Genomic DNA, 13,137 nt, shown 5'->3' on the forward strand with positions numbered 1-13,137 from the left:
CCTTGCTACACACATATAAGCATGTAGCCTCAAAACAATGGTAAACAAAGTTAAAGTATTACTGTTCGTTCTCTAGCACTGCAGGTCTAAAAAAAAATGTGCTGCATGTTATAAGCTTAATTTTATCTCACACGGTAACACTCAGGCCAAAGAATCTTTGTGAAAAAGACAGTAAAATTAGGGGGTTGAGAGAGTATTTTATCTCCCTAAGTTTACTAGTCTAAACCTTGGTGTAAGTCCACAACTCCTTATCCAACATCCCTGGGGTCAAATGTGTTTTGGAATTCAGAACTTTTCAGATTTTAGAAAAGTATTACAGTATATGCAACATATACTGAGTAGTATTACTCCAGCAGGGACCAGGGAGCAACTTTTAATCAAACACCAAAAATATTTCTGTAGTGCAACAGGTGAATATTCACACTAAATGAGTCTGTGCTAAACTTAGGGGGGAAATACTCATTTTTCAGAGCTTTCTGATTTTGAATTGTGAACACAGGATTATAAATATTATCTGACAGAACATGGCCATGTTTTACAGTAGGGGAAGCATACGTTTCTTTTTTTTTTTTTTTTTTTTTTTTTCCTTCCAAAGTGAAACCACCAGGTTAAAAATAAGTACTTTCCCTTTGCCTTCCTCTTTTGGGGGGGAATTGCAGGATTCGGCTCTCACTTACAATTAAAATGATCTGTACCACTCTTTTTGCTAAGATTTTCAAAAGATCATTAATCTGCTTCAAAAGAGCGCCACTGAAGGATATCAAAATTCAGTCTGATTTGATTTTGTTTAGCCAATTAACAGGCTAACCATTCAACTTAGAAAAAGGAAGATACTAGGAATAGGAGAATCCATAAATCTGATGAAAGGGTGCCAACAGGTGCTAGGGCTCCTGGATATGAACACGACCAGCACTCTGGCCCAGCTCCAGATGCCTCAGAGCAACTCATGGTTCATTCTTCTCTTTCCCAAAAGTAACGCACACCATCGTTAAGGTAAATATGTAACAATCCAAGGCCAGTGCAACAAAAGCAGGTTTTTGCAATCTCTACATTTGAGCTATTTATGCCAAATGCCTGTGTATATTACAAAAATTACATATACATATTACTGAGATATGCACAACTGTAAGACTCAGGAGGTTAATTTTTTTCCAGAAACGGAGGTGTTTTTTGCTTTTTTTTTTTTTTTTAACTTCGGTAAAACATGTATAACGTAAAACTTACATTTCAGCCGTGTTTAACAGTTGTGCAACCATCACCACCAACGGTTTCCAAACTTTTCTATGACCCCCAACAGAAATTCTATAACCATTACACAATAACACTCCGTTCTCCCCTGCTTCTAACCTCTGGTTACTCTATCAACTTGCTTAAATATTTTATGCAAATGGAATCATGATAGTTGTCCTTTTGTGTCTGGCTTATTGCATTTAGCATAGTATTTGCAAGGTTTATCCATGTTGCAACGCATATCAAACTTTTTTTCTTTAATGGCCAAATGATATTCCACTGTATATATTTATTATATCCTGTTTGTCCATTCATTAGTTGATGGATACATGGGTCGTTTCTACCTTTTGGCTGCTGTGGATAATGTTGCCATGAATATGGGCATACGAGTATCTGTTCCCCTGTCTTTAATCTTTTTCGATATATACTTAGGAGGTGAATTATTAGGTCATATGGTAATTTTGCCTTTCGTTTTTTGAGGAACTGCCAAACTTTAGAAACTGAGTTCTAAAAACCATTTGAAAAGATTTTTCTTTCCTTAGGCACAATTTGAAACGAAATGCACACGATAAAAAGCGTTATACCATCAGCTTCACAGAAGCTGTCTGAGGAGTCATCATGCTTGGTCCACTGAAGCACAGCCTTCTGTGTTTCCTCGCTTCAAATGAAGAAAACAAGTAGTGTTATCATTTTTGTAAAATTAATATTTCACAAGAAAAAAATATAAAATACTAAAGCAAAAAAAAAAAAAAAAATCAAACCTCAGCGATTCATCCACAGCTCCAAGCCGTTCAGCTTGCTCACATTCTTCAATGAGATTATTGGCTACCTCAGAATACTAAAAGGAAAAGGGGAATAGATGGATTACAACTTACTGCGTTTTTAAAACTTTCTCAAGTTCAAAGTTATTTAAGTTTCATTTATACCTAGCACCATTTCCGTGGCTTCAAAACTTAAAAAAAACAGGGGTGCCTGGGTGCCTCCGTCAGTTGAGCGACTGGCTCTTGATTTCAGCTCAGGTCATGATCCCAGGGTTGTGGGATTGAGCCCCATGTCGGGCTCTGTGGTGAACGTGGAGCCTGCTTGAGATTCTCGCCGCCCCGCCCCCCCCCCCCCCGCAACAATCTGTGATCTCTCTTAAAAAAAAAAAAAAAAAAAAAAACCCTGAAAAAAATTAAGCCCTCATTTCCCCTGAAGCTAAAAAAAATAAGTAAAAGGCTCTGCCTCTTGCTTTTGTTGATGAAAACATTTACTATAATGGTCACAAAATAAAGAATATAGTTCTGGGGCGCCTGGGTGGCGCAGTCGGTTAAGCGTCCGACTTCAGCCAGGTCACGATCTCACGGTCCGTGAGTTCGAGCCCGCGTCAGGCTCTGGGCTGATGGCTCGGAGCCTGGAGCCTGTTTCCGATTCTGTGTCTCCCTCTCTCTCTGCCCCTCCCCGTTCATGCTCTGTCTCTCTCTGTCCCAAAAATAAAAAAAATAAAAAAAAACGTTGGAAAAAAAAAAATTAAAAAAAAAAAAAATTAAAAAAAAAAAAAAAAAAGAATATAGTTCTGATAACTCATTACAAGCTGTTCATGAAGAAAATCTCTGAGGTAGACGGAACAATGGGCAAGGCATCAGGAGGCAACCTCCCACTGTTCTAATGGCTTAATTGCAAGCACCAGTTTTCTCATCCATAAATAAGTGGTTAGACCAGATGATGTGGGTGTAGGTCTGTCTCAACTCTAAATATGATTCTACATATGCCCTGGAGCCTACGTCTTATAAAAAGTATTCTTGTATCTTCAGGTGTTTAAAATACATTCTGTAACAACCGCATTTCTTCTCAATATTTAAGTCACACACGCACACTCACACTCACTCACACACACACACGCACACACACTATTCTGCTGGGAGTGTATGTGGCACAGGGAAAAGTGAATGTGGATCATAAGATTTCACAACACACTAGTCATCACCACCACAGAGATGAAAGGCATACTGGAAGAAGTCACAAATTCAATCAGCAAATATTTATTGGGTGCCTACTACACCCTTATTGCTTAGGATGACCATGCAAATGACTGCCCAGTCTATGATACTTCCAAGGATAAAAGGGAACCCTAAAATAACTGAAATGATACGTTTTTGAAATATTTATTTACTGAATAACGACTTTGTTTCTTTACATTCATTGATTTGTAAGACAGCTCAATTTGAAGACTTTTCAAAAATAAAATTCTTTTTATGCAATTAAGTATTAAGGGGTGAAGGGATATGTGTTCAATGTACTCTCGGATGGTTCAGAAAATAAGAATATGCATACAGAAAAAACAAGATAACACAAATGAGGCAAAATATTAAAAATTAGTGAATCTGTAAAGTACACAAAATGTCTTTTATTAATACTGCAAATTTTCTATAAGCCATTAATTAGCTTAAGATAAAAAGTTAAAAACACATAAAAAATGAACAGAGGCACCTATTTCAAGTAGGAATATGAATTTATCCAATTAAAAACAAAACAAGACTTTCTTTTTTTAAATTTTTCATGTTTTTTTGTTTGAGAGCGAGCACACACAAGTGGGCGAGTGGCAGAGAGAGAGGGGGACAGAGGATTTGAAGCAGCAGGGAGGGGGAGAGAGAGAGAGAATCCCAGGCGAGCTCTGTCCTGTCAGTGTGGAACCCAATCTGGGGCTCAATTTCACGGACCCCAAGATCACAACCTGAGCTGAAACCAAGAGTCAGACACTTAACAAACTAAGCCACCCAGGCACCCCAAAAACAAGAATTCCATCAATAAGAGACTCTTCCCTGGAGCACCTAGGTGGCTCAGTTGAGCATCGAACTTTAGGCTCAGGTCATGATCTCACGGTATGTGAGTTCAAGCCCTGTGTCAGGCTCTGTGCTGACAGCTCAGAGACTGGAGCCTGCTTCAGATTCTGTGTCTCCCTCTCTGCCCCTCTCTTGTTAATGCTCTGTCTCTCTCTCCAAAAATGAATTAACATTAAAAAAAAAATTTTTTAATGAACTTCCAAAAGTTCTGAGTCCATCAAAAAATTAGTCTTTTGAATTAAATGATTTTCTGTTTGAAACAGCTGATTATAGCATCATTTAACTATGTGCAAAGTTCTGCCATTGGAGCCAACACATTAATAGCTAGGACTTTATTCTTTTTATGTGAACAAGAAAACATAGAATAAAAAAGGAGCAAAATTGGGGTGCCTGGCTGGCTCAGTTGGTAGAACATGTGACTCTTGATCTTGGGGTTGTGGGTTCAAGCCCCATATTGGGTGTAGAAATTACTTAAAAATAAAATCTTTAAAGAAAAAAATGAGTGAAATTACTTTAGAATCTATGGTGAAAAAGTGCAGAATAGTGATTGCCCCTAAGGGAAAAAATAGAAATTGACTAGCACAGAGTACCAAGGAACTTTCTAGGTAATGGTAATGTTCTATATTATAATAGAAGCCTAAATTACACAGGTATATGCATTTAGAAAATGTACACTTAAAATTTGTGCATCTCACCATGTTAATTTTATAAAAATTAAAGCAAACATTAGACTCTAATGATATACTTCTAGTTGTGTGGTGTGTATATACATGTGTGTTATATACGTATATATATATATAGAGAGAGAGAGAGAGAGAGAGAGGTTGAGAGAGAGAGAGAGAGACGATGACATATTTAGGATAATGTGTACTGATGCTTGCAATTTACTTTGAAATGCATCTAAAAAATAAGATTTTTTTAATGGATAACTAGAAGGATAGACAGATACATATGTGAGAAACGTAAGTTTACAATAATGTTAATGATACAAATCCAGGTGATGGGTATGAGTGTTCACACGAAAATTCCTTCGGCTCTGCTGGATATATAAAAATTTTCACAGTAACATACCTATTAAAAATTTTAATTCAGAACAATAACTTAGTCTACATGAAAAACCACATATACCAGAATGATATGTAAATGCACCACTATAGCTGCACAAGTTATTATTTTTAGACATAACGAGTAATTTACAACTAGTAATTTACAAAGTAGGTGCTTTGGCTTTGTCAGTAGATTTGTGTGTTCTGGTGTTTATGTGGTCACAGATATTTCTATGCCCCTTGCGGATGGTAAATGATGACCTTTTGTGTAAGTTATGTATCATCATCAACTGTGGTGAGAAATCGTAATTTAATACTTCTTCCTTAAGCATGTACTTCTTTATTTCTTTCTAGTTATTTCAGCTAAAAGGATTCATTGTAAAATTTTTGATTACTAAATAGTAAAATAATTATAAGCTGTCGATATGCACTTTACAAAAAAATATAAAACCACTATAGGAAGTGGAAGACTACTCTCTCTATGCAGGATTGCTCACCCACTATTTCCCGTATATATTTTAAATAAACCTGACCTATAATTTGCCAGGTTTCCCACTGACAAGTCAAATGGCAGCCTGGCAGCTTAGGATATATCAGGATACAGAACAATTGGCTGATAACTCCGAGAGACCAGCAGGGCAGAATGTCGATGCTGTTCCCTCCACTTCCCAAGACTGTAAGGAGTTAGTTGCCCCCAGAATTGTGTCTGCCTGGAATTGTTTTATCAGCAGGTATTTTATCACCCTGTATACTGTCCTTGAAAAATCATTTATTTACATTTAGGGAAGGTCAGGAAAAGAGGCACAAATTATTATTGGTCAACTTTGATATTAAAGTAAGAACTCTTTAGTGTACATACATCTCAGAGGAGACAACAAAGGAAACTAGAAATACAAAGTATTTGGTCAATTAAATCGATCTTAACTTATTTTAGGTTTTTTTAATGTTTATTTCTGAAAGACAGAGAGAGACAGCAGTTGCCGGGGAGGGGCAGAGAGGGAGACACAGAACATGAAGCAGGCTCCAGGCTCCGAGCTGTCAGCACAGAGCCTGACACAGGGCTCGAACCCACAAGCCATGAGATCATGACCTGAGCCGAAGTTGGACGCTTAACCAACTGAGCCACCCAGGCGCCCCCACCTTAACTTGTTTTAATGCAACTATTAATATTTTGTTTAAAAAGTTTAAAACTCAGGACAAATGATAAATCATTCAGGATGCTGGGGCACCTGGGTAGCTCAGTCAGTTAAGCGTCTGACTTCGGCTCAGGTCATGAACTCACAGTTTGAGTTCAAGCTTCGCATGGGGCTCTCTGCTGTCAGCACAGAGCCTAGAGCCTGCTTCAGATCCTCTGTCTTCTTCTCTCTCTCTCTCTCTCTCTCTCTCTCTCTCTGCCCTGCCCCCACTCACGTTGTCTTTCTCTCTCTCCCTCCCTCTCTCAAAAATAAACATTTGAAAAACATCATACAGGATGCCAGAACAACAGGCATAAACCAGTCCTGCCTCAGGCAAACCTTGGTATATGGTCCCTTGATGTACTCTTGTTACTCTCTAAGTGCTTTGGATTTTACTCCAAGAGAGATGGAACACATGAGAGAATTTTAAACAGAGGAGAGATACTATCTGAATTCTTAAGAAAAAAAAAAAATCACTCTGGCTGCGGTCTTTAGAAGAGGCAATACAGATGCAAGGAGGGTAGAGTAGGCAGACCATTTAAGAGGTTACTACAATAATCCAGGCAAAAAATGATGGCATCTTTAAATACAGCAGTAGCAATAAAGATTGTTAAGATTCTGGATATATTTTAAAGCTTTGTAATCACAAATTGAATTTTTCCTACCAAAATAGGCCTTGAGACAATAATAACCCAGTAACATTTAGCACCCCTAGGAACCAGATTATAATCTCTAAACACCAATTCCCACTAAAAGAACCAGGACTATTTAGAAAAAACGTTAATAGAAAAAAGGTTAACTCCAAGCTCAAAGTAAGAAAAATGCAAAATAAGCCTAGAAGATCTTTTCATAATAGAAAGCAAAAATTCTAGGGGCGCCTGGGGTGGCTCAATTGGTTAAGCAACCGATTCTTGATTTTGGCTCAGGTCATATCTCACTGTTCCTGAAATTTGGGCTCTAGTTTGGAGTCTGCTTGGGATTCTCTCTCTCTCTCTCTCTCTCTCTCTCTCTGCCCCACACCTGCCCTCTTTCCCTCTTTCTCTCTAAATAAATAAATAAATAAACATTTAAAAAAGGGGAAAAAAATCTACTAAGACTACTGAGATCATCTCAAAGGCCATGGTCACTTACTTGAAGGAGCATCTAGTGACCAAAGATGGAAAAACTCAAGCATCAAAAGGAATAATAAAAAATGACTACAAAAGAGTCCAGTACATTAAATATGTCAAAACTCCGAAGTTCATAATAACACTTAAAAATAAAAATCTTATTGGTCATCTCTGGAGATGCTAGAGCACCAAACTCATAATTATTCTGAAAACTGGTAAGCAAAGGAAAAGAATAAAGCATTTATACTGTGTGCCCTGCATAAACTGTATTTCAGGGCATCCAAATAGTTGACAAGAAATGGTTTTATAGAATAAAAACAGATAAGAAGTATGGAAAGAATGATAAAAATATGTTTTCCGTCATATGTGGAATTTGAGAAACTTAACAGAAGACCAAAGGGGAAGGGAAAGAAAAATAAGTTACAAATAGATAGGGAGGGAGGCAAACCATAAGAGACTCTTAAATACAGAAAACAAACTGAGAGTTAATGGGGGTGGGGGTTTGGGGGGGCAGGGAAAATGAGTGATGGGCATCGAGGAGGGCACTTGCTGGGATGAACAGTGGGTGTGGTATGTAAGTAATGAATCACAAGAATCTACTCCCGAAGCCAAGACTACACTCTATACACTATATGTTAGCTGTCTTGACAATAAATTATTAAAAAAAAAAAAAAAAAAAGGATGATATAATTAGAATATCAACATTTTCAAACCCCTAATGGAAGAATGCAACAAGTAATAATCATCAAAGCGGCTAATGAAACTTTCAGGTAAAAAGCTAGTGGGTAACTTTATAACAGATACATAATGAACCCAATGATAGATCTTAACATCATAAAAAAAGAAAACCAGACATTATGTGTCTTCTGATATGATGTAATAGTAAGTACACAGCAACTCCAATCAATATATATCAGAAAATGAATCTGAAAAGCCTTAATACCAAAAAAGAGGGAGAGGGAATGGACATGGATTGAAAGACATTTAAGAGACAGAAACATACAAGTAGTACCAGAAAATAAGGAAGTGCTAAAAAAAGAGAAAAACCACAATGATGGGAGTATGTTAAAGGGACACAGGAACAACTGAAACAACTCCCAATAGCCAGAATAGAATAATTTGAACAGTAAAATAAAGTCATACCTGATTATAATCCAAAGTATAAAATAAACATCTCCTGATATAAATAAATGATTGAAAAAATAAGTAAATGGAGGGAGATAGAAGTCTCCCATACTGAAAAATTCCAATTTATATCCTTAAGAAGATAGAGCCCTCCTGAAGTATGGGCTGTACACAGTGAGCTCCCTCCAAAGAATGCAGTGTGGAAAGGGTGGAAAATAGTAAATCTACAGTGGAGAAAACCTGACAAAAATTATGTCAGTCAGGTGATCAAGGTTAACATTAACAGTAATAAGTCATGTTGATACTATGTACCCTTGATGCGATGTGATGAAAATGGCACTTTAACTCTGTAGTCTTCCTCCCCAAAACATATAACCCCAGTGTAATCATGACAAAAACATCAGACAAATCCCAATTTATGGACATTCTACAAAATACCTGACAAGTATTTCTCTAAACACCTTATCAAAAACAAGGGAAGTTTGAGAATCTGTCACAGCTAAGAGAAGCCTAAGGAAACATGACAATTAAATGTAATGTGGTATCCTAGATGGGATCCTGGACAGAAAAAGGACATTAGGTAGAAATCTGAACAAAGTATGGACTTGAGTGATATCAATATTGATTCATTAATTATAACAAATGGATCATAATAATGTAAGATGTTAATTATAGGTGAAACTGGAATGGGGTATATGGGAACTATATTATCATCACAATTTTTCTGTAAATCTAAAAGTATTATAAAATCAATACTTTTATTTATAAAGGTAAAAATACTTTTAAAATCAATACTATTTAAAAAAGAGATTGGGAGGTGCCTGGGTGGCTCAGTCAGTTAAGTGTCTGACTCTTGATTTCGGCTCAGGTCATGATCCCAGGGTCATAAGATCAAGCCTCACATTGGGCTCCACACTGAACACGGAGCCTGCTTGGGATTCTCTCTCTCCCTCTCTCTCTGCTCCTCCCCAGCTCGCACTCAGTCTCTCTCTCTCTCAAAATAAATAAATAAATATTTTGTTTTAATTTATAAAAAAACAAAAGAGAGAGAAAGAGACCTAAGAGACACAGGAACCAAACGCAATGTGTGAAATATGTTTGAATCCTGTTTCAAACAAACAAATTATTATGAAACAAGTAGAGAAATCTGAACCCTGACAGTGGTTATGTTTTTTTAAGTATTTTTTTATCTTAAAAATATCTATGAAACTTTTGTAAACAGAGTGATTTTTCTGTGAATGGCTTTAAAAATAATTGGGAAAATGGAGTGCAAGGTACAGATGAAACAAGATTGGCCATACACTAACTGCTGAAGCTCTTTATTTATCTCTCATGTTTTCTATAATAAAAAGCTGAACAAAAGAAAAAATAAGGAATAGAGCCATTGAGTATAAATGACTCCTAATGGGTTTTACTGTGAAGGACAACAGAGAAGTAGGGTCATGCCTGGCAGGAGAAATGAGTTTTATGAGTTTTTTGTTAAGATACTAGACACGTTAGTAAGTGTATGTACATACCTTGTAGCTTGCCGATTTAATTCCATCAGGAACTTCATCCTGAAAAAGAAAAAAAAAAAATGCTTTTGTATGACATTTAGTCTATCTTCTGAAAAAAATTTTAAGTTTCTATGATTTATGAGATTATTTTTATTTATTTAAGTTTACCTTATTTATTTATTTAAAGTAATCTCTACACCTAATGTGGGGCTTGAACTCATGACGCCAGGATCAAGAGTTGCATGCCCTTCCAACTGAGCCAACCAGGTGCTGCTTTGAGATTATTTTTATATTTATTTACTTATTTATTTATTTTTAATATATGAAATTTATTGTCAAATTGGTTTCCATACAACACCCAGTGCTCATCCCAAAAGGTGCCCTCCTCAATACCCATCACCCACTCTCCCCTCCCTCCCACCCCCCATCAACCCTCAGTTTGTTCTCAGTTTCTAACAGTCTCTTATGCTTTGGCTCTCTCCCACTCTAACCTCTTTTTTTTTTTTTTTTCCCTTCCCCTCCCCCATGGGTTTCTGTTAAGTTTCTCAGGATCCACATAAGAGTAAACACATATGGTATCTGTCTTTCTCTGTATGGCTTATTTCACTTAGCATCACACTCTCCAGTTCCATCCACGTTGCTGCAAAGGGCCATATTTCATTCTTTCTCATTGCCACGTAGTACTCCATTGTGTATATAAACCACAATTTCTTTATCCATTCATCAGTTGATGGACATTTAGGCTTTTTCCATGCATAGGGGCACTTGTACCCCAATGTTTGAGATTATTTTTAAACAGAATTGTTTAGGAGGCATCTGAGCAGCACAGTTGGTTAAGCGTCTGACCCTTGATTTCAGCTCAGGTCACCTGAGCTGAAATCAAGGGTCAGACGCTTAACCGGTTGAGCCCTGTGTTGGGCTCTGCTCTGAGTGCAGATCCTGCTTGAGATTTTCTCCCTGTGCCCCCTCCACTTGTGCACTCTCTTGCGCTCTCAAAAAATAAAGATGAAAAATAAAATAAAATAAAAAAATAAAGTGTTTTTAAAAATTGCTTTAAAAAAGATTCAAATTTTCAGTAACTGTAAAACCAGTTGCTTGTTCTGACCAATGTTAATATAGCCCATTTAATGTGTAAGTGCAATTAAATGCCTTTGTTAAGTGTCTACCATATTTTGAGCATGCTTAATAAGCCATATAAATAAGTTATTGGTAAACTTGAATTTCCCCAACTAATGTTTCCTATTACTAAATATAAATACTAGAACTTTGGGAAATAAAACAAAACATTTAAATTGACAATATCACTTTAATGATATTATCGTAACAGAAATGGTTTCACAAGTTAATCCATCCATTTTCAAAAACTTTTGTCTGAGAATATACTAAAAACATGATTCTTAATTATTTAACGATAAAAGACCCATAAATAATATTTTACATTTGCTTTAATTCCATATGCCAGATAGGTTATATAGCAATATTTTATTTGCACATATAAAAATAAACCACTCAAAAATATAGCATCACTTCACACCCATTAGGATGGCTATTATCCAGAAAATAGAAAATGGCAAGTATTAGTGAGGATATGGAGAAATTGGAAGCCTTGTACATTGCTGGTGGGATGTAAAATGGTACAGCCACTGTGGCAGAAGGCATGGTGTTCCTCAAAAAATTAAACACAGATTTACTAAATGATCCAGCAATTCTAATCTTGGGTGCATCCCCAAAAGAACTGAAATTAGGAATGCAAACATAGTCAGTCAAAGACAAATATCATATGACTTCACTCATATGAGGACTTTAAGACACAGAACAGTTGAACACAAAAGAAGGGAAGCAAAAATAATACAAAGACAGGGAGGGGGGCAAAACATAACAGACTCTTAAACATGGAGAACAAACAGAGGGTTACTGGAGGGATTGTGGGAGGGGGTATGGGCTAAATAGGTAAGAGGCATTAAGGAATCTACTCCTGAAATCATTGTTGCACTATATGCCAACTAATTTGGATGTAAATTAAAAAATTAAAATAAAATAAAATAAATAAAATGAGCTGCAGAGTATTTCAAATAAATAAATAAATAAATAGATAAATAAATAAATAAATAAAGTTATCCAAGGGGGAAAAAAAAAAAAAAGGAATGCAAACAGATACTTGTGCACCTATATCCCAAACAGCATTATGCACAATAGCCAAAAGACAGGAATAACCCAAAAGTGAATCAAGAGAATGGATAAATGAAATGCAAATGCATAACAATGCAATATTATTCAGCCTTAAAAAGGAATAAAATTCAAATACCATGTATACATGGTACTACGGATAAAACTTGAAAACATTAGGTTAAGTGAAACAAGCCAGACACAAAAGGACACACTGTGTAATAATTCTCCTTATCTGAGGTACCTAGAATAGTCAAATTCATAAAGAAAGAAAGTAGAATAGTGTCTGCCGGGGGCTAGAGGGACGGGGGAATAGGGAGTCATTGTTCAGTGAACACGCAGTTTCAGTTTGTGAGGATGAAAAGGATGTGCACGTGGATGGTGGTGACGGTTGCACAACAGTGGGAATGTACTTAATGCCACTGAACCGTGCACTTAAAATGGTTAAAATGGTAAATTTTATGTTATGTATATTTTATCACAATAAAAAAATAGAAATATATGCTTTTAAAATGAAAAAAAAAAAAAAAAAAAAGGCTTCATGGAAAGTGTAAAATTCTCTGCTTCCAGAGTAGAACACTTCAAATTTTAATCCTCTGAGAATTCCTTTTTTTTTTTTTTTAAGTTTATTTATTTTGAGAGAGAGAGAGCCCACATGAACAGGGAAGAGGGAGAAAGAATCCCCAAACAGGCTCCATGCCCATCAGTGTGGGGCACAATGTGGGGCTTGATCCCACAAACCATGAGATCACGACTTGGGCCACAATCAAGAGTCAGAGGCTTAACGGACTAAGCCACCCAAGCACCCCTAATACACTGAGAATTCTTAAGCAACACCAGGTGTTTTGTTCATCCACTCCCCACCCAAGGAAAACAATACACCATGAAGAAAGGAGGGAGTTTGTTTACCTGCCAATTAATTTCATTCTGTTATACTATAAACACACCTTTGGGTAAGATGTAAGAAG

The 13,137-nt window shown here is 36.5% G+C and overlaps 1 protein-coding gene across 1 annotated transcript in view; it reads right to left on the reverse strand.

The window, feature by feature from the left end:
* ERO1A (endoplasmic reticulum oxidoreductase 1 alpha) overlaps positions 1-13,137 on the reverse strand; it is a 43,901-nt gene that overhangs the window by 19,099 nt on the left and 11,665 nt on the right. The window contains exons 4-6 of the mRNA XM_007097610.3: positions 10,025-10,063; positions 1,992-2,068; positions 1,815-1,888 (exon numbers count right to left, since the gene is read on the reverse strand). Coding sequence (XP_007097672.2) covers positions 1,815-1,888; positions 1,992-2,068; positions 10,025-10,063 — 190 coding nt within the window. The remainder of the gene's footprint in view (positions 1-1,814; positions 1,889-1,991; positions 2,069-10,024; positions 10,064-13,137) is intronic.

Source organism: Panthera tigris, chromosome B3, assembly GCF_018350195.1.
Source record: "Panthera tigris isolate Pti1 chromosome B3, P.tigris_Pti1_mat1.1, whole genome shotgun sequence".
In the NCBI taxonomy this organism is placed as follows: domain Eukaryota; kingdom Metazoa; phylum Chordata; class Mammalia; order Carnivora; family Felidae; genus Panthera; species Panthera tigris.